This window comes from Anabrus simplex, chromosome 1, assembly GCF_040414725.1.
Source record: "Anabrus simplex isolate iqAnaSimp1 chromosome 1, ASM4041472v1, whole genome shotgun sequence".
Lineage (NCBI taxonomy): Eukaryota > Metazoa > Arthropoda > Insecta > Orthoptera > Tettigoniidae > Anabrus > Anabrus simplex.
Genome location: NC_090265.1, coordinates 880,545,848 through 880,568,519, shown reverse-complemented (window position 1 = coordinate 880,568,519; position 22,672 = coordinate 880,545,848). Strand labels below are relative to the sequence as shown.

The 22,672-nt window shown below is 38.9% G+C and overlaps 1 protein-coding gene across 1 annotated transcript in view; it reads right to left on the bottom strand.

The window, feature by feature from the left end:
* Positions 1 to 22,672, bottom strand: part of LOC136857387 (nose resistant to fluoxetine protein 6) — a 276,314-nt gene that overhangs the window by 63,121 nt on the left and 190,521 nt on the right. Inside the window, exons 5-6 of the mRNA XM_068225046.1 lie at positions 12,563 to 12,786; positions 9,051 to 9,211 (exon numbers count right to left, since the gene is read on the bottom strand). Coding sequence (XP_068081147.1) covers positions 9,051 to 9,211; positions 12,563 to 12,786 — 385 coding nt within the window. The remainder of the gene's footprint in view (positions 1 to 9,050; positions 9,212 to 12,562; positions 12,787 to 22,672) is intronic.

Sequence of the window (22,672 nt, the reverse complement as noted above, 5' to 3'; positions counted from 1 at the left end):
ATCCCATCCGAACCAACCGATTTTTCATTCTTCATCTTATTTACAGCCCTCTTCACTTCCAGTCTACTAATATTTTGTGGTAGACCCTGATTTGACCTTTCAACTTCTCTGTACTTCCTATAATTTTCCTCATTTACAAGTCTTCCTAAGTACTTCTCCCATCTGATCTTTACATCTTTGTATTACTGTAATATGGTACAAATCCTTCTGAGTTTTTTTATTTTTCTCATATGAAGATGTCTTTAGTTATCTTATTTATATACTTTGCTATCTTGTAGATATTTTTTGCCTTCCTTTGTTTCTAGTTCATCATAAAATTCATGATAAGCTGCCTCCTTTGTTTATTCAACTATACTTTTTGCTTCTTGCTTTCTCTTTGGGTACATTTTTCTGTCAGTCTCTTTCTGCAATTGATTCCATCTGTTCTTTGCCTCCCTTTTAGCCTTAGGGATGACCTTTCAATTTGCGATTTCCTTCAAGTGGACTTGTTTCACTAAGATACAGTCAATCTGCAAGCAGTTATCAGAGCTATCAGGTGTTCTTGTCTTTCGCTAAAACAGGAGTTTATGATGGCTTGATCTAATGCCGTTGCAAAAGTCGACAGTTCTCACTCCCTCTAGATTTCTACACTGGCAGACAAAACAAGTGGATCACTTTGTTAAAACAAAATCTTAATTGTTAAACACCAATTATTAGAGAGAATTGTTCCATTAATGAACTTCATTTTTACATTAAGGCAGTTTATAATGTGTATTCAGCAGTTTTGGAGAGGAAATTGATGTTTAGAGATCAAATAAACTTAAGGAGCCACTTTTTACCCCTAAGTGCTAGACACTCAATTTTATTGTATCTTCTAGTAATAACACCTTTGAAGTTTTACGATATTGGGGCAGAAGGTATTGATGGATTTTCCTTCAGTTTTTCTTTCAGATTTGACAAGTTAAGATGCCTGTTAGCCCAGAAGATGTTGCAGGAGCAGTGGCTTTGGTGAATGATAGACGCAGCATTCGTTATGTGACTAATGCTATCGGTGCATTATATCGAAGCGTCCGGTGTGTTCTAAGATGATTTTGTGAACTTGGTATCTACCAAAGACAACCTGGAGCAGGCCATTGGAGGTCTACATCTGCTATGGTCGATAAGTTTTTGGTCTCCAAGTCTTGAGTGAACGCCAAACTACCACTGTCCAGCCCTGAAATTAACTCAAGGCAGTAAGAAATGTCACTATGATGGTGAGGACTGTCAGACAAAGACACCCAAGAAGCTAATCTGATGTCAAGAAGACCTGCAACTGGTCCACAGCCTACCCCCCAGCACAGAGCAGCTCGATTACAGTCTGCGCATCAACATCAGAATTGGACTGTGGAGCAGTGGTCAATGGTACTGTTCACAGATGAGTCACGATTATGTTTCTGGTCACCTAATGGTGTAGAGAGAGTGTGGAGAAGGTGTGGGGAGCGATATTCACCTTGCAACATACCCAAGAGGTCACCATTTGGGGGTGGCTCCATCACGGTATAAGCTAGTATCAGCTTTGAGGCCTGGACGGAAATTCTTCTCAACGATGGAGGTACTCTGAGTGCACACCATTACATCGTAGAGGTGTTATCAGAGCATGCAATCCCCTATGCAACCTTAGTTGGTGAAAATCTCATCCTGATGCACGATAATGAATGCCCCCATGATGCTTGCTGCCTGATGGAATATCTACGCAATGTCAGGATACGAAACCTCGACTGACCAGCTTGCAGTCAAGACCTCAGTTCCACAGAACACCTGTGGGATATGTTTGGCCGAAATGTCCAGCATTGCAACTTTGACACCCTCAACAAAATATACGCAATACTACTGGAAGAGTGAGTGCTCATCCCCAACGGAAACGATCCAGGACCTTCGAGCTAGCATGCTGCGAAGGATGGAGGCCGTAATCATCGCCAAAGGTGGTATCATGTGATACTAAGGCATGATAAGTGTAGAGTGTTGCCAAGAAAACTTTCAGTGGTATGTTCATAAGTTTACTCTGTGTAATGCAATTTTAATTTAAGGTAATGACATTTTCATAAATTACAGCATCTAAGAACTTTTTGGATAAACTTTAAAAAAAGTTAATAATCAGTCTGAAGTATGCAGAGCACTGGTTAACTTCATTTTATAATAATATGTTGTAGGAATGAAAAAGAAAAGCAAGGTTTAATATAAATAACTACAGTTTTTGCTTTTAAATTAAAGTGATCCATTTTGTTTGTCCACCAGTGTATTTCTTATACCATGACCTCCATGCACTCTTTCAAAGTCTATATTTTGTTGACCTATGTGGTCATTCAAATCCCCACCAACAATATTACTTTCTCACAGCCCTCCAACTCCTCCATGCCTTCATCTATTGCACTCCAGAACAGATCCTTCTCATCATTTGTGACACCAGCTTGTGGGTTGTATGTACTGAAAACCACTAGTTGTTGTTCACCCATACACAGTTTCATGTGCAGGAGCCTATAATTTATTCTGCTGACCACTACTACCTTATCCATCATTCTACTGAGTAGTACAATCCAAACTCCATTTCTTCCTTCTTGATTTGCTCCACTATAAAATAATTTTAGCAATCTCCCAGCTCCTTGGCCTTATTTCCTCTCCACCTTGTCTCCTGCACAAACAAAATGTCCAAATAGGACTCTATCATCATACTGACCACTTTCCTTCCTCTTCCTGTCATACAGCCTACATTCAGAGTGCCTATCTTCATCATTCTTTCCATAAATTGGAATTGCTTCTTTAGGCACAGTAAAAGAATTATAAGGTAAACTTGTCTCCTCGTCCCATGGTGTGCAGTTCTTTTCAGGAGCACCTGCAATAGAAGTGAGCTGCATGTATCACTTTAACCATATACTAACATTTGTTCCATTCTTAAATCTCTTACAGTATTGGAACTGGAATCTAGGCCTCTGAGGATAGCAGCTGATAGCGTTAACCATTATGTTACAGAGTTTAGCTATAGTCATTGCTGCTGTGTTAGACCTTGCCCATTTACCACAGCTGTAAGGCGATATTGCTACATGTTGCTTAAGTGTTACACACTAGTCCTCATTTCCATATCATATTAACTGTATTCCTTTGAGACTCATTAGTTGAAATGGCAAGAGGTTTTATGGCTGAATGTCCTTCTTCATTCCTACCCACCTTTACCTGGGCTTGGAACCGACAACAGCAACTACCAAGCTTCTCAATCCACCCAGTAGTTGACACAGGCTGAATTCATCATCTAAAGATCCGCCTGTTCTATTCTTACATTGTAAGTGCTTCATAACAACCTGTAGGAGCAGGGACTCCTCTGTTAGCATTACCTCAGCCAAGATGTTTTAAAGCACCAGACACTTGCCCTTAACAGTTCTCTGAGGGGCAATATTTGGTGGTTGCATATGAAGAAGACATGTTTACTCAATTATTTCCTGGTATTTGCCAGACACCTATTCGACCCTGATGTCACCACCAAGAATCAATAACCAGCCATTTACCTGGTCTTCGGACCAGTACCAATTTGAGCTGGATTGCTGTCTCAGTGGGCAGTTTGAAGGCTAATGAATATGTGATATAAATATGCTCCCTCTTCTACAAATCTGTCTTGTATGATAAATCATCAGTAGTCTTAAAGTGACCTGATCTATGTGTCTTCTAATGCCCTGGTCCTTGGATATGAGGATACGAGTCTGTTGTCTGTGATGATGGGTGCATCTTTATTTATTGGTGTGCACCTTTTTGATCATTGCCACAGAGGTAAGAGTATGTGTTTGTATGTCCTATGTGATGACTGCATATTACGTGTTGTGTAGTTTGTTTTATGATAATAAGGAAGAGAGAGAGCAAAACCTGGTGTCGGTGCATAGCCTCCTCCTGTCAAATAACACCAAGGGATCTACTCAAGGCTAAATGTCTTCATCTCATGCATGTTGTTAATATGACATTAACTGCGTCATATTTTCTCATTTTCTCACTGTATATCAGTACTGTGGAGAGGTTTGGAACTGAACCCAGTCTTTTGGCATACAGTCTAGTGATTATGAACTACCCTGCCAGCCAACGGTTAAGATGGTAAAGAAATTTTCCACCAACGAATAACCTAATGCAATTTAATGTATTTGAATGTACCTTCAAAGGTCACCATTTGTGAGATGTACATAATGATCAAGTGGATGTTGTATTGCTTATACCAGTCTCCAGCCTTCCTTGTTAACTCTTGTTCTTTTTGAGAATGTTGAAGGTTTGAAGTTTGTGAGGCTTTACACTTTTCGTGGCTCTTCCATGTCTTTACCCATTACTCTCAATCTCTGGCAAGTCCAAACTTTTGTATTATTTGTTATAATTATAGAGTTGATGATCTCACTTTTCATGTTCATTAAAATCCATTAATCTATTTTCATGGTTTAAACAATCAATCTGTCAATATGAACAAGCAAACATTAATAATGGTAGGGAATAAGGGCAGGGTAATAAACACGTTTTTACTGATCCCTGCAGGTGGGAGGTAGAGTACATTCATTGCGGGTCCCTTGGATACTCTCAACTTAGCCTGGCACTTTCATCTTTCGTATCTAACTTTCTTCTGACCATGGAACATTGTTGGTTGATAAACAAGTAGTTTGTTCACAACAAATTCGAATTTACATTTTCAAAAAAATAGTGAAGCTCACAATCTGACTTTTGCATATTGTTGTGTACCTGTTAAAAGGATTTGCATAAAAAGTAAATGTAGGTAGTTTGCTTTCTACCACGGTTACAAGAACCTACTGCATCGGAAACAGGAGGAACAATACAAAACAATGATGGAGTGGGTAACGATAATAGAAATGATCACATGACAGACATAAAAATATCCAATTATAGTAATAGCTAAGAGCGACCAAGTGTGCAACATTACACAGAGTCACCAATGAGGGATTAAACAATAATTGTCACTACCACCAGTCTTTTACTATACATTATTTAGAACTGCTAGTAATAACATTTATGTACCTAACAAAATAAATTTGCTCCTTAAATTTATAATCAGTACCAAAATATGTTAATATTAGACAAACAGGTAGAACACTAATATACACAGACTGTTATTAAAGAAAATAAACTACTGTAATGATTAAAAACTAGGCTGAACTCGTTGAAATTCAAAGGAACACTAAGGTCCCTGGTTTGGAAAGGTATATTTATCCGGCATTTGCAAAGTATTAAGTGACAGCATTTGCTACATGTATTTTAGCCTACAGTGACTAAATATAGACTCCAGGAATTAACTTATAGACTGAAGTGTGTAGTACCTATTTGTAGAGAAATTTTGGTCCAGTGTCTCTGAAATGTAGTGCTGTTAGAGTACCTCCTTAAACACTATATTCATTGTCATATGGTTCTCTCACACTATTTGTACTTTCAAACTGTCAACTGATCAAACTCCAGACATTCCCATGCACAGCTGGCCATGGCTATATACATGCTGGGGTATATACACACCAATATGGTCTAAAGTCTGCCTACCGGGCGAGTTGGCTGTACGGTTAGAGGCACGCAGCTGTGAGCTTGCATCGGGTAGATAGTGGGTTCGAATCCCGCTGTCGGCAGCCCTGAAGATGGTTTTCCGTGGTTTCCCATTTTCACAACAGGCAAATGCTGGGGCTGTACCTTAATTAAGGTCACAGCCGCTTCCTTCCAACTCCTAGGCCTTTCCTATCCTATCATCGCCATAAGACCTATCTGTGTCGATGTGACATAAACCCACTAGCAAAAAATAATTTAAAAAAATAAAGTCTGCCCTTGAGCTTTGTTAATCGTCATACTAAATGCAAGGGGAATAGGAAACTGCCTTTTTTTAAATTAAATGGAAGATTAGTGTCGATGGTGTTAAATCAAAACTCTCTGCCTGTAATGATTTTGAAATCCAAATAAATGTCATGAATTTTTCGTACAGTTAATCTTGTTCTATTTAGAAGCCCCTGTGAAGTATCTTTCTTAATAACATTACAATCACTCCAGGTTTCAATTTAAGGACATGAGGAGGCAAACCACTTAATTGTAAGCTGTTGAGAAACTCTATGGGAAATGGGAGAGTTTCATTTTTAACTCTCTTGGTGCCCGGTGGTAGTGCAAGCACCTGCCCTTTAAATTGCGAGAGCCGATCTGGTCGGCCTTTAACAATCCAGTCGGAAGTTGCCAGAGCCGATTACATCGGCCGGCTTAAAATTCTGTGATAATTATAATTTTGAGGCAACCTATAGTGACATGCATACTTTTGTTACAACCTGTAGTAAAGGGGCTACACGTTACTGTGTGCCCGACCTTACTTTGGCAGTTCTAAGAGGGTGTTATATCTTTCATAAGAGTCGTTTCCTGTGTTTACAAATACTGCTAACCGGTCAGTAAGAGATTGCACCTTGCAGTGAGTGGATTTGTGACAGCAAAATGGCAAGTTGTTCACATGATATTTTTTCAGCAGGTATTGATGACGATAAATTAATGCAGGATTTGGCACGATGCGAAGTTTACGCGGATGATTTATCGGATAGCGATGGGAAATTTAGTTCAGAGAGTAGTGACAAAATTATAGCGGACACGTCCGCGGAATCACTGCAGCTAAAGAAGAGACGTTTAATTGTTTCTAATGGCACTAAAGCTACTCTGAATATGGTGGTAGGTGAAACTAGTGATAACGAATATGATGATGATGTCTCTGGAGAAAATTCGGTGGAAATTTGTCCCAATGAACCCGACCATTCCTCAAACTCCTGTCTCCTTCAAAGAACTTCTTGGACCTAAACATGCCCCACCGTCTGATTCTCCGCCCATATCATACTTCAATTTACTTTTCACTTACTCTCTGCTAATCCTTATAGTAACATATACTCCTCTATCATTACGTAAATGCCGGTCTCCGCGGGCCTAGTGTAGTGTGCCTGCCTCTCAACCGGAGGTCATGGGTTCGATTCTTGCCCAGGTCAAGAATTTTCGCCTGGTCTTGAGGATTGGTTCGAGGTTCACTCAATCTAAGTAACCCTAAGTGATTGCAATTTAGAGATATCTTAGGGTCAGAGGGCGACCCCGGTCTGGAAAACCAAGAATAATGACTGAGAGGATCTGTCTCACTGACCATGATTCGTCTCGTAAACTGCAGATATCCGAACTGAGCAACAGTCGCTTGGTAGGCCAAAGCAAATCAGGGCTTTAGCACCATAGATTTCTTAATTTCATAAATTCTGTTGTATTGTAAAATTATTTTTCTAATAGATACTTCAACCGAAAACAAGAAAATATTTTTTCTGAAAACAAAAACTATAATATCACCTATTAGTTTTTTACTTATTTAACAATTCAGAATTATTTTAATACTGTGTTGTCTGCATGTAGAAAATTTCTTGTCAGTATTTGCCAAACATCGATACATATACGCGAATTTTATCGATGAGTAAAATTGTCTTGTTTTTACCAGTAACATATGTTGGAATTTTTATTTTTTATGCTTTTATTTTTCTCGTTCAAATTAGTTATTCTATACAATTGTATTTAGAAATACATTATACATAATTACATATATTCTTTTTTATCGTAAATTATTTTTTCAAAGTAGATATTGAGAGAGAAAGTGAGAAAATGTTTTTCTCTTCCTAAAAATAAATGTTATTGATAACTATAAATCAACAATAAAACGTTTTTGTCTCTTTATATCACTCTAAACCAGTTTTTTATTCTACGTAGTCGATATGTAGAAAACTTCAGGCCAGTATTTGCTATACACCTGCAGATATACACAAATTTTAAAATACATGTATTTCCACAGAAAACGGCCTAGCAATTTATAGTAGTAGAGTGGAGGCGGAGCTCTGGCCTCTTCCAGCTGATGGGGAGCGGCCGACCAGATCGGCTCTTCAGCAATTAAGTTATTTACACTGATATATGTTCTGATTTGATCACAGTATTCAAATATAGGGGCAAGAAAGGCAGTTTCGATAGACGATGGCCTGCTTCGCGATCATAGGGGATGATCAATCAATAACAGATTGCTCTGGCAATTCATGATTCACTGAAGGATAATCTCCATTACCAATTTTCAGCAAAAATTCAGCAAAGTTGAATTCTTCTGGTCTTGCTCACATATTTTTAAACAGATGAAATATTTTAAATTCTGACCAAAGAGGAGAAAATTTAATACAGTTATGAATAACAGCTTGTTTGGAAACATGCAGAACAACAGGCAAAACCAGTCTAAAATCTCCACCTAGAACAATAACTTTCCCTCCAAAAGAGATGGAATTACTAATGATGTCTTTCAAAAGTCTACTAATGCACATTACGGCATGCACATAGTGGAGTGTGGCCTCCGGAGAGTCCTGGTGCAGATCTTTTGATTTGACGTCTTATATGTGTTCTGCCTGTCTATTAAGATAGGCCCTACTGATGATGAATTCTAATGATGAGGATAGCAAACACACCCCACCTGTGAGCCATTGGAATTAAACAATGAAGGTTAAGATCCCTAATCTGGCTAAGAATTGAACCCGGGACTGGTGGAACAAAGGTTAGCATGCTAACCATTTAGCCATGGAGCTGGACAAAACTTGTGTTGTCGTCCTGAGGTGGTGCAGCTCTTTTCAGTTTCACCCCCAATGGAGGTGAGCTGCGTGTACCATTTTATATCACATCCCAGCCCTTCTGCCATTCTTAAATCTCTCGCAATGTCAGGAATCAAACCCATGCCTTTGGGGACAGCAGCTAATAACACTAACTGTTAAGCTACGGAGGTGACACTTGGTGAACGTTCTGTTGGCTGCCATTTATCATGTCGGTAATTCTGCACAAATTTTGCCCTCCTAGTTTTATCTCTCAGAAATTTAAATAATCTAGTCCCTTTAGATGAGTGACTTTTACAATTTAGAGTGACAGATTAATCCTTATAACTTCAAACAAAAATGTTGAATTCAATAATATTCTGTTAAATTAAAACATATTTTCAATCCTCATGAAAGTAAAGTTGGGGGATTTATTTAAATTAACTAAAAAGTAGAGATACTTACCTTACAATGAAATTTAAAATGACCAAGAGGAAATTAACTTTGCCATCTTTCTTAAATGTTTCCAGAAGTGTGTACCCTAGAAGAAGGCCACTCAGCATGAAGTAAAGATCAACCACAGTTGCACCATTGGCAAGAATCATATCTCCCATGCCATGGAACATCTGAAACATCATTCATATTAGAATACTGTTTCTGTGTCTAAGCTAGGGACAGTAATTAACCTACTTGCTATATAGAAGAAGATTTAGTCAATGTTGTATTCATATACATGTCTGAATGGAAGAATGCATATGAAAATGTTATTTCTAATAAGAATACAACTATTCCATTTCTGCCATTTTCATGTTTATTCCATTATTTTAAGGTTTTCTAACATTTATACTTTTCCAAATTGTTCTACAGTGCATTCCAATTAGTTACCAGTTCTTACAAGAAAGTAAAGTTTGGAATTTATTTAAATGAATGAATTAACAAGTAGGGGAGCTTTTAAGAAACAATAGACACTATAGACTAAGACGAAGGATAGCTGAATTCCTTTCTGTGCCATTCCTCACATAGCTGATTACTGTATCAAATAATTCCTCATCAGCATCAGTGCCAACAATGCCAGGTCTGTACACCCCAAAAACAAGTTATCTGTTATCTTTAGAGATAAGTCTTGCACCTAAAATTCCATGTTTCTCATCCTTAACTTTTTTTATTTTACAAATTCTTCTTTCACTAGTACGAATAATCCCCGTTTTATTGTTCCTAATCTGTTTCTATGATAAACACTCCAGTTCTGTGAGAAAATATCAGCAACCATAATACCACTTCTCAGCCATAATTAACTCCTATTGATAACGATCTCCACTTCCTTAAACTTCTCCCACGCTGCTGTAACCACGTCCCACAGATCTCTTGCTATGTTAATACATATTCTTGCTTGGTTGTTGGTACCAACATGGAAAATTACCACCTTTTCCTTATCCTCCTCCTCCCCTTCTGTTTTCCTCAACATCTGCCTTAACCTAATTCCTGGATAACACTCTACTCCCCTTTCCTCCACATACTTTTCCCACATGCCTAACAATTGATTTTCCCATGACCAGAGCTTCAACCCCACCCACTTTTAATTAGATCCCACCCCCCACCCCCCGCTCCTCTCCCTGTCTCCCTTAACTTAACTTTCCTGATGCCTGCAGAACATACTTCCTCTTCCCTTCTCTCCCTCTTACTGCCTCACTACCCTGTTCCACCACTCTCTTTCTATCCTCTACTCTATGTTTCCCTTTTCTGTCATTTATTTTCTTCTTGCTTTGCACCTCCTCTGTAACACTTCCCTGATCTCCATCTTCCCTTTGCTTTTTTACTTGCTGTGACTCATATCAGTCCTCACCAATACCTCTCCTGGGCTCACTCCCTGAAAAACACCCCTAGTCCTCATTTTCCTTCCCCTTAAAATATTAGTTCAGCTGATTTCTATATCCCCTTCCTTCCCCTCCCTCTGCCATACCCTATGCATGCATTGAATAAGGGATATCTACCATGATTCTTGTCCTCTGTTACAAGCTTAATTATCTCCCTCAAACTTGCTCTCTCTTCCCTCATCTTCCTTAATTCGCATTCACACTTACTGTCCATGCACCTGCCTCCTTCAACCATTCCTTTATCTCTTCAGAGAAATGAAATAATATGAAAATATCAGCATAAATAAAACAATTCTATGAATAGTAGTATATTTGTCAGAGGAAGGAAATATTGTATGCTACATTTCATGACAATAATATAAGCAATATACTAACTGATAAAATAACTACACTACAATTATTTACTTGACATCCTAATTATAAAATAGTAGGAATAACAGGCTAAGTATAGAAATGTTAGTTATACTGAATACATAAATATATAGAGAGAAACTACTACTACTACTGGGTAATTTTTTGGCTCTGTGAGAGTGTCTTGGGAGCTCCACGGAAAGGCGATAGCACGGCCGGGTGTCATTTGCCGAGAGATATATTGCTTCATGTCCGGCTGATGTGATCTAATGCAGTAATGATTAAAGCATTAAGTCCCATGTCTTCATTGCAATAGTTTAGTTTAATACCTATGGTATTGATAGTGTGTTCAATGTGTTAGCTTTAAAACACCGTAGTTTCTGTAGGAATACAAAAGTTATCGTGTGTTTAATGAGTGATGTGTACAGCAGAACATTGTGTATTCATTGTGTTGTGTTATGCAATACATTCTGCTGTTAGAGAGTTCCACTTTTAATTTATTTGCAAATTTCCTGGCATCCTCCCTCTCCATAAGAATATGGTATATAATTTAGTGAAGAAGTTCTGCACCATTGGGTCCATTCTTAACAAGAAAACATGCAGGAGACAAACTGTTTTAATAGACGAAAAGCTTGACGAAATAGGAGGTCTTTTGGAAAGAACTCAACAAAAACCCTGTCGCGTCTCGCCGCACAAGCTAATGTGTTATTATTTTCCACCCACAAAGCAACAAAACTGTTAAAAGCCAAACTGTACAAACTCACCGCTGCCAACATTTAAAGAGGACCTGACAGTTTCGCTAGGGTTTAGTATTGTAATTGGTAGCATCAGTCAGTTCACAATGGATATATTGACCCAGAACTTTCATTTTTTAGTGATTAGGCATGGCTACACTTAAGTAGCTACATAAATAGTTAAAACAATGACTACTGGAGTTCAGAAAATCCCCACCAGCTGCATGTCTGTCCACTTCACAATGTAAAGATAGGAGTTTGGTGTACAATAAGTGCTCGCAGAATTATAGGGCCTATATTTTTCCATGAAACAATAAATGCTGACCGATATATAGACCTAATTCTCAGGCCATTCTTTCAAGAAAGGAGTAAAGGTTACTTCATGCAAGATAATGCAACGCCACACACTGCTGATCGGCCTATGGTGATAATACGAGAAGTTTTCGAAGAACACATGTGGTTAAGTATCCCGCTAAATCTCCCGATTTAAATCCCTGTGATAAGCTGAAGGTAAAAGTGTATGTGAACAACCCTCACACAAGATAAAAACTACAAAAGAATATTGCACAAGTTATTTTGAACATCACACGGGCTGAGATTCACCGAGTGTCTGCAAACCTGTTTACAAGGTGTCCAGCATGTTTGACAGCTGTGGGACAACATTTTAAACTCAAATAGTTTCACTAGAAATAGCTTTCTATAAATGGGAATTGCTGTGATATAGTGGGGAGGAAAGACACACGTTATACTGGTTAGCGGCAGAGTGTCACTGCGCCAGCTGTGCTGTACTCTGAGAGGTGCTACGACCAAAGCTAAAAAAAAGACTCTGTACTACTACTACTACTACAGAGGTTTAAATGAGGATGATGCAGAAAATAGGGAATTGTGTAGGAGTAAAGTTCAGGCCTATGTGTTGTAGCTATTGTATTATAGAAAATTCCTAATAAAAAATTTAAAAATTCTAACTCTATTTCCTTAGGATCTATATGCTTACTTATTAGGAAATAATTTTACTTACAGCTTCATAATCTTCAGCGTTAAGGAATGGCTGATCAATATAGAGTAGCAAGCGATGTCCCATGATGATGCAAGTCATGAATGCAAAGCGTAGCGCATGGGAGAAGTCAAATGCTGGTTGACTAGGAACCAAGGTTATTAATTTAGGTAGATTACGTCGAGCCGAAAAAATGAGAAAATACTCCCTCACTGGCAAACATTTGTTGCAGTCTGCTGCTTCTCCCCCTGAAAACAAAAATATAATCCATCTCAGGATATTTTGAGACAATGTAAAAATCATGTATATGATGATGATGATTTCTTCCTCAATGTATCCGTCGATGGCAACATCCAGTCATTATTATTTTCTTTAGTGTGCACAGATGTGAGTAGCTAATCTGTAAATATACAAAGAGTATGATTTCCTAAATCTGTTGGTATTTTATTCAGATAAACTGTTTTTTTGAATACAGTTAAACCTGCTTTATACGTAACTCTGTTCTACGTAATTCGTATTTGTACGTAATTTCCTTTAGGTCCCGGCAAAATATAATTTAAAAGTGTGTTAATTAAATCTTATTTATACGTAATCCGTTTATACGTAATTCGCTGTTATACGTATTAAGTGCCAGTGAAATATAACTGAGTTTTGCGTAATTGTAATGAGAATGTGTGTTTTTAAAAAGAAACTACTGTATTTACGAAGTTTCCTCTTTGTCGGCGTAGGCGGAAATAGAGCGATCGGGTTTTGGTGCTGAAACAGAGAGTTTCGCCGAGAGACATTGTTGACCCTTACTTACTGGCGGCTTAACAAAGATGAGCCCCCTTTGCTCTTCCTCTACCTTCGTCGTTTTTAACACGCCGCCAAAGATTAAGGTACATTGTAAGCAAAATGGGCGGTTTCGGTGCGTAAACAAAAGAAAATACAGTAAATTTGTTTGAATATGAGAATTTCTTTCGTGGGAACAACGGAGAATAAAATGTCCATGATGCCGGTATCTGGTGTTTACTGTTGAACAGTAGTTTTGTCATTCAGTTGCTTTTGATTAGCCATGGAGAACAGAAAAGGGAAAAGTTATACGAGAAGTGGACGCTAATCCACACAAAACAAAAACTGAAATCGCTTCAGACTTAGGCATTGCTTATACCGCGCTATGTACAGTCATCAATAAAAGAAATGCTATTTTGGATGAGTTCTTAAAACTGGGTTCAAAATCAGCAAATGCAGCCGTCAGCAAGAAGGATGGTACGTAGATTTGAAGACAGCACTTTTCACATGGTTCCAGCAAAAGCAGGCTGCAGCTCTACCAATTAGTGCAGACATGCTGAAGGCAAAGGCAATAGATTTAGCTAAAATGATGAGTATCACTGCTGCTTTCAAGGCTTCATCGGGATGGTTGCAAGGATTTAAATATCATCATGGAATTACAGGGAGAACAATTTGCGGTGACTCAAAATCTGCAGACGTCACGGTGCAACACTGGAAAGAGGAGGTTCTGCCGGGTATCGTAAGCGATTATCAGCCTCCAAACATCTACAACTGTGATGAGACCGGCCTATTCTACAATCTCCTTCCTAATAAGACATTAGCTGAAAAAGGTGACTCATGCCATGGAGGGAAGAAAAGTAAAATTTGTGTAACTGTACTCGCCACCAATGCAGGTGGATATTTCAAACTTCCTCCACTTGTGATAAGAAAATCGAAGAATCCGAGGTGTTTTAAGGGTGCGAAAACAAAACATAAGGAAGTTGAATCCAATGGAACAGTGGTTGAAAAAACTGGACATTAAAATGAAAAAGAAACAGAAGAAGATCCTTCATCTTATGGATCGATGTGCAGTACATCCACCTCAAATCGTTCTGGAGAATGTCCGAATGGAATTTTTCCCTCCTAACTGTACCAATGTTCTACAACCGCTTGATTTGGGCATCATTGCAAATTTCAAAGTGCATTATAGAAAAATGCTGGTTCAACATTTAATAACACTGAGTGATGCAGGAAATGAACCTCTCTCCATTAATTTGCTACAAGCCACGAACTTTTTTTCGGCTGCCTGGAAGCAGGTGTCATCCTCCACAATCAGCAACTGTTCCTGCAAAACTGGTGTCTTACGAGAAGAGGCTGCCTCTAATTATGATTATGGGGACGAAGTTTTGTCTGGTAATGAGCTAACGCTACTGGTGGGTGTATAAAAAATAGAATTTGATACTTTTGTGCATTTCGATGACAATCTGGCTGTATGTGGAGAACTACCGGATGAAGAGATTATTGCTGATGTATGCCAACAATGCGGCGGTGATGGACCAGCTACAAGCGGTAGTGACATTGGAGATGGAGATAACGACTTTAATCTTGACACCTGAACTGTGTGAAGTGTTAAGTGCAATCGAAGTGTGTAGGCGTTACATCAGTGCGAAAAGTTGTAGTGAAAATGCTTTGAATGCATTACCAAGTTTGCTAAAGGAGGTTTATATTCTTAATGCAAGAAAAGTGAAACAAGCCAAACTATCTGATTTCTTTAAGGCCGGGCCAAGTTCAAAATAATATTTTATGTCTTAATGTATTTATTATTTGCAAGGATTTACACATGTAGGTCTATTCCATTGGTTTTTCAGTAAATATGTGATGTATTGCGTAAGTCTGATTTCTAAGTAATTCTGAGTTACAAGTAGTTTTTTCTCTTCCCCTTGATATACGTATAAGTCAGGTTCAACTGTATTAATGTACCTTAGGCTGAAATAAGAGTCAAATATTCATACAGTCAGTAATAATGTCATGTTTGGCTGGATTTCTGTGCGATGAACAAGTTTGGATTCTTTTACTGATATCCATTACATACGGATAATAACAATTATAAGGAAATATACCAACCTATAATTTACACTGCCTTAAAGTGGTAAATTAATAACTATGTTAAAATTAATTGATCAATATTTCAGTTCTTGAATGCTGGTATCCATTGTGTAATTTTGACAATGGTTTATCAGACTTCATCACACATACTTTGATCAACTTTTAAACTTTCTATTCTGAGAATAAACTGTTTGTGGTTATTAATGTTCCTTAGTCTGAATGAACAGTCAGTGAATCGATCCATTATTCATTTAATAGCCATCGGATAGCTCCTTCTGTCCTTCTGTTGATCAGTGGTAGAGTCTTAACCACCAGATTCTAAGGCTGCAGGTTTGAATCCAGTGGAGGGTGGTCCATTTGACACTCCATATCGTATGATGTCGGCATGTAAAAGATCTTTGGTGAAACATTTAGTGTTTACCCAACAAAATTAATTAACATTCAGCAATAGATAGCCCAAAGAGAGTTTACTTTCTCTGCCCTCGCAGAATAAAACAGAATGTCAAGATTGACATGCAGGCAGCCTAAATGGCTTCAAATCAGAATGCCTGTATGTGATAATTAAAGTAAACTTGTGTCCTCATCCCGAGGTGGTGCAGCTCTTTTCAGGCACACTCCCAGTGGGGAACGTGCAAGTCACGAGGTTCACAGCGCTCTAGCGGACTTTCCTGACTTACCGCAGAGGATATCACTGCGAATTGCTAATGCAAATAGTGAGCAAGGAGCGATCATCGAGGGATATTTTCCGTTATGATGGATTTAATGCCGTGAATTTCCAACCCAAAATGAATCAAATAATACCATGAAAGAGCAAGCTATTTCAAATGATATTATATGTGTTAAATAATTGAAGGTTGTTATTATATCAATTTGTTTTACATCACTCTTACACAGCTAGCTGTTATTGGCAATGATGGGATAGGAAAGGGTTAGAATCCGGAAGGAAACAACATTGGCTTTAATTAAGGTTAAAACCCAGCATTTACCTGTTGTGAGAAAAGATTAACCAGGCTGAGTGGCTCAGATGCCTTTTGATAGGGCAGATCATGGGAGATTACTGACAAAAATGAGGGCAATTGGACTAGACAAAAGAGTGGTTGAATGGGTGGCTACGTTGCTAGAAAACAGAACTCAGAGAATTAGAGTAGGCGAAGCATTATCTGATCCTGTAATGATTAAGAGGGGGGTCCTGCAGAGCAGTATTATTGGACCTTTACGTTTTCTTATGACTATAAATGATATGAGCAAAGATCTGGAAACAGATAATGATTTTTGCGGATGATGTTTTAGAGTAGTAAATGAGTTGCAGAATTGTGAGCGACTGCAGGGGTTCTTATACAATGTAGTGAGATGCACAGTAGACAATGGTATGAATGTAAATGGGATGAAGGGTCAAGCTGTAATTTTCACCAAGAGGAACAGTCCTCTCAGTTTTAATTACTGTGTTGATGGGGTGATAGTATCTCATGGGGAACAATGTAAGCACCTAGGTGTTAATATAAGGAATCCTCTATGTTGGGGTAATCATATTAACGAGATAGTTAAGAAAGGTTACAGATCTTTTCACATGGTTATGAGAGTATTTAGGGGTTGTAGTCAGGGTGAAAAGAAGAGGGCATATAAGTCTTTGGTGAGACTGCAGTTAGAGTATAGCTCCAGTGTATGGAACTCTCACCAGGACTACTTGATACGAGAACTAGAAAAAATTCAAAGGAAAGCAGCACGATTTGTTCTGGGTGATTTCCGACAAAGGAATAGTGTTACTAAAATGTTGCAAACTTTGGGCTGGGAAGACTTGGGAGTAAAGAGACGAGACGCTCAACTATGCAATATGTGATACAGATATTGATTTCCATAGGAAACCTGAAATATTTGTCCTGAAGGAGTAAATTTATAATACCGATATAAATGGTTCATTAATTGACATTACAAATTGTCCAGCTACTCATTCCTGGTTGCCAATGTTTCACACCATTGTGCTAAGTTGGGCTCATCAGTTGGTAAATAGCACACCCACCAAGACGCATGGCTAGTGCATACCGTGGAGACTTTTTTTTTCATTCCCCACCCAAAGGGCAGGACGGACCCCCTAGAGCATAATGCGCTCTCTCGGGCCGAAAGAGGTGAAGAAAAGAGTGAGATGTGGTGGAGGAGAAAGATGGGAAAAATGAAGTAAATAAATTAAGGGAGATGTGAGCGAGGGTGTGTAGTTTAGACAAGAGTGCCAGAATGAAGCTGAGGTTTGAGGAGTTGTAGGGCGGCGATGATATGACATAGTGAAGCTGTAAGGAGTCTGCAGAGATCTATATGCGGATGTGTGTGGAAGAAGGAACGAATTGGGTTATGGGGTGTACGAACGTGGTAACGAGGTTGATAGAGAGGATGAGCTGGCCAGTTGCGACGACGTGAAGCAGCGGGGTGATGTCTAGGGAAAGGTTGAGGAGGGGAGCGAGAATGTTCCACTTTGTGATGGCATCTGTAGATGTGTGCTCCACTGGAGATGAGGCGATGTACTGCATCTTCCGTCGGTAGATGGAGCCATACTAATGAGGTCGCACCAGAGGAGTTCATAATGCGGAACGCCCGCAGTGCTGGGACGCCTTTTGTGTGAAGTTCATGTAGGACTTCGCGTTCAGTGATGGTGGTGGCAACACCGCGAATGACGCAACTAAACATTGAGGATTGAGACGATGATGGCGGTTGTGACGATGGTGGCGGTGCGGCGGCTTCTGTAGTTGGAACAGGTGCGTCGTCGATTTGCTGGCGATTGAAGTAGCGGGGTGGAATATATAGAAGACTGGGGCATTCGGATGTGGGTTGCGTAGGGAGGGATGAGGACATTAGTGGTGAAGGATGGGATTATACGAGTGTAGTGAAAGAATTGTGGGGGAGGGTGAGGGTAGAGGTTGTGGTGGTAGTAGTGGTGGTGAAAGTGGTCATGATGGAAGTGTAGGGTATATCGAGGAGGCTGACATCCAAGTGCTGGTGTCGGCCGTTTGCTTTATTGATATTGGCTGGGAGCTGGTAGTAAAGCTGATGTGCCACCCGGCCGATCAAAAAATACGAGGAGAGTCTGGAGTTCGGAGACATCCAATACAGTGAGGTTGATCTCAACTTGTGTGATGGGGTGCCGTGGAGGCCACCGCGTAGGCTACTTGGAGCCACCGGCAGTGCCAATGCACTATGAGAGAATTTGTCTCATTACCAAAAATTGATGCCTGGCTGGCCATCAGATGATGTAGATATTGATTCCCATAGGAAACCTGAAAAGCTGGCAACCAGGAATGAGTTAGCTGGAAAATTTATAATGTCCAATAACGGACCATTTATATTGGTATTATGCGATATGTTTCGAGCTGTCTCTGGTGAGTTGGCATGGAGTGACATAAGTAGAATAAGCTTGAGTGGAGCTTTTAAATGCAGGAAAGATCATAATATGAAGATAAAGTTGAAATTCAAGAGGACATATTAAGGCAAATATTCATTTATAAGACGAGGAGTAAGGGATTCGAATAAATTATCAAGGGAAATATTCGATAAATTTCCAAGTTCATTGAAAATATTTAAGAAAAAACTAGGTAAACAATTATAAATAAATGTAAACATGTAAACAATTGATAGGGAATGTGCCACCTGGGTGACTGCCCTAAATGTAGATCATGAATGATTGATTTACAGTTGAGGCGCTGGCCTTCTGACCCCAACTTGGCAGGTTAGATTCTGGCTCAATCCGGTAGTATTTGAAGCTGCTCAAATACGTCAACCTCATGTCATTAGATTTACTGGGTCGTAACATTCTGGCACCTCGGCGTCTCCGTAAACTGTACAAGTAGTTAATGGGACGTAAAGCCAATAACATTATTATTATTATTATTATTATTATTATTATTATTAATATTATTATTATTATTAAAATCAATTAATCCCTAAGGGTGTTAAATGGGGGTTAGATCCGAAAAAAAAAAACTCATTCCTCTGAAGTAGTTTACGTACGAAGATGAAATTCCAAATGGTAGTAAGTTTTAAATTCTAGATGTAAAATAGGAAATATTTTAAACCATTCCAGCTCTAAGGGATTAAATGAGGTTAGCTCCAGAAACAAAATTATTCATCCCTCCAAAACCATTTGATGTACAAAGTTATAATTTATAAAAGAAGGTTATTCTTTATGTCCTAGGTGTCAAATTTGATGTAATTCAAAATGTTTTTTTTAATAATTATTATAATACCGTGATAATGTTATTGTTTTTTATATCCCACTAACTACTTTTATAATTATCGGAGACGCTGAGGTGCCAGAATTTCGTTCTGCAGGAGTTCTTTTATGTGCGAGTAATCTACCGACACGAGACTGGCGTATTTGATCACCTTCATTTACCACCGGACTGAGCCAGGATCGATCCTGCCAAGTTGGGTTCAGAAGGCCAGCGCCTCAACTGTGTGAGCCGCTTAGCGCGGCAAAAATCACTAGAATCAAAACTGAAAAGTTTCAAAATGCGGTTTAACTCCACTTAATATTTTTCACTGGAAAGAATTCAGGTTTATTTACAGGAAGAGTGAAATCTGGAATCAGCACAAAATTAATTATCAGATAATATGAATTTAGCATTGTAACACACAAGGACAAGGAACTTACGAGATGTTATTAATTCCATTAAAATAGTAATGAATGTGAAATGGTCTCGATAAAAAGGCATCCTTTCCCTTATGTTGTGTACATATCTTTCTTTAAGTTGGCACCTCCAGCAGTATATAACTAACCCACGACCCGTGACTCGACGTTGTGTTTTACTACGATGTCCAAAAACTAAATAAGAAGTAGTAGAAGAAGTTATTAATGTCTGCTTTAATAATGACTTACACCACTGCCTTTCTCAAGGGGTTAACTACATTTGAATTATACCATACTTCTGGTATGATTTCACGATACTTATTTCACTGTCAATATCCATTTTTGTCTTCCTTCTTTTTCGTATTGAATGGGAGAAACTTTACACTAGGATCGCTATAACTTTCTGAATTATGGCAGTTCATGACACAACAGTGTTTAGCACGACATGGACAGCTCATGTTGCCTCTATATGTAAATTTTATATTACAATATACTATTATACAGACAAATAACAAAGCTTTCCATGAATCAACATCACAGTCGTACAGTTAGTTAAACCAACATGGCCTGCTTGGTACCTAACTGTTTTTTCACCTTTAGCGCTAGTAGTCACTTGCATGCTACCCATGGAGGTGAGCTCCACGTACCATTGTAATCACATACCATCCCCCTTTCCATTTTTGAATCTCTAGCAGTACCGGGAATCGAACCCAGGCCTCCGAGGATGGCAGCTAATAGTACTAACCGTTACGCTACGGAGATGGACTACATGCTAGCTGAAGCCATACAATTATTATTAGTTTATGATGACAGTTAAAATAAATATAGTTAAGCTTGACTACCACAAAGGAGCTTAAGAAACTAAATAACGCATTTTTCTTTTCTCTTTATGAGGGCCTACATGAGGATAATGAGGTTCTCCCAAATTATATTGTAATAGGTTGATGCGTAAGTCCAGCGATAAGTCCATAGTGTCTGGATATAAGTTAGTGCCACTGAGATAGCAAGGAGTGTGTTTATCATTTGTCAGTACTAATTTGGAGTGCTGTTTTTGTGCTTGTGGATAAGCTTTAAAGAAGGTGAAGTGTTAGAAGAACAGACAAGTGAAGAAAAATGGACATTTCCAACAAATTATTCTATTTGAGTTTAGCAGAGGAATAAAAGCAGGTGAGGTAGCTTGAAAAGTTTGCATTGTGTATGGGGATGATGTTACGGGGGAAATATGGCACGAAAATGGTTTAACATTTTAAACAGGATAACTTTGACCTGAAGGACAATCCACATTCTGGAAAACCATCAACCTTTGATGAAGACCAACTCAAGAATTAGGAAATGTAATGAATTGCAACCAGTCAACCGTAATGATGATATTTGCACTCCATGGGAAAATTCAGAAATTGGGGGAGTGGGTAGCGCATGATTTAAGAGAAAACAAAAAACAAGAACGCATAACCACTTATATATCGTTACTTGATTATTATTAGTTAGTTCAGGGACAGTATCAAACATTCTTGCCCAGTATTGTTACGGGTCATGAGAAATTGTGCCCTTACATGAAAATAAAAATGCGAAGGGAATAGCTGAGCCATATAAGAAAGGCAAACCAATGTCTAAGAGCTAGTGCCCATCCAAGAAGGTTCACATTACACTTCTGGTGGGACAAGGAAATTATTGAGTTCTTGGAGTTGCTTCCCAGAAATATAGTAACCATCACTGCTGATGTTTATTGTCAATATCCCGCTGTGGGTGGGGCGGTAGAATAACACCCACAGTATCCCCTGCCTACCGTAAGAGGCGACTAAACGGGGCTCTTAACTTGGGAGCGTGGGTTGGCAACTGCGGGGCCCTCAGCTGAGTCCTAGCATTGCTTCCACTTACTTGTGCCAGGCTCCTCATTTTCATCTATCCAATCTGACCTCCATTGATCAACTCTTGTTCTTTTCTGACCCCGATGGTATTAGAGCACTTGAGGCCTAGGTAGTCTTTAATTTTCACACCCTTTGTGGCCCTTGTCTTCCTCCGATTGATATCTTCATTTTTCGAAATGTCGGATCCCATCTGTTTTTTTCTCTCTGATTAGTGTTATATAGGGGATGGTTGCCTAATGCCTAGCGTCATGAGCACTATGACCTTTAAAAAACGTGTATTGATTTTTCAGTACTAGATTATAATACTCTAGCGCCCACGTAAATCGCTGTAAAAGGATTTTTAAGAAAGTTTTCCGGAGGCACAATCCCGAAACGATTCCACGAAAGTTACAAGGTTCAGTAGGAAGGTGACGAGCACGTAGTGGGAGTAGCCAAATCATTGCATAGGAGATATAATCAGGGCCGGGGGAAGAATTATTAGTCGCTTGCAGGGCCGACTCAAGTTCATTAGGATGAATAGTTGTCATTAATATGGAAAATTGAGGGATGGTGGTAGTATGGGGTGGGGGTTAAAGTCTGGTACAACATAATCCGGAGTAAGTAAGGTAAGAAAAAGAGTTAATAGAGAATTCATTAATACTGATGGCGATACATTTTGAGATACCCGTGTTAGTGTATGTATAGCGTTCCAAAGGTGAGAAGCAGGAATATGAGTGGATAAGGAAAAAATGAAAAATCGCCATGCAGCATGTCGCTTGGAATTGAATACCCATTTCGAGTATGCTGTATGCTTTTTTA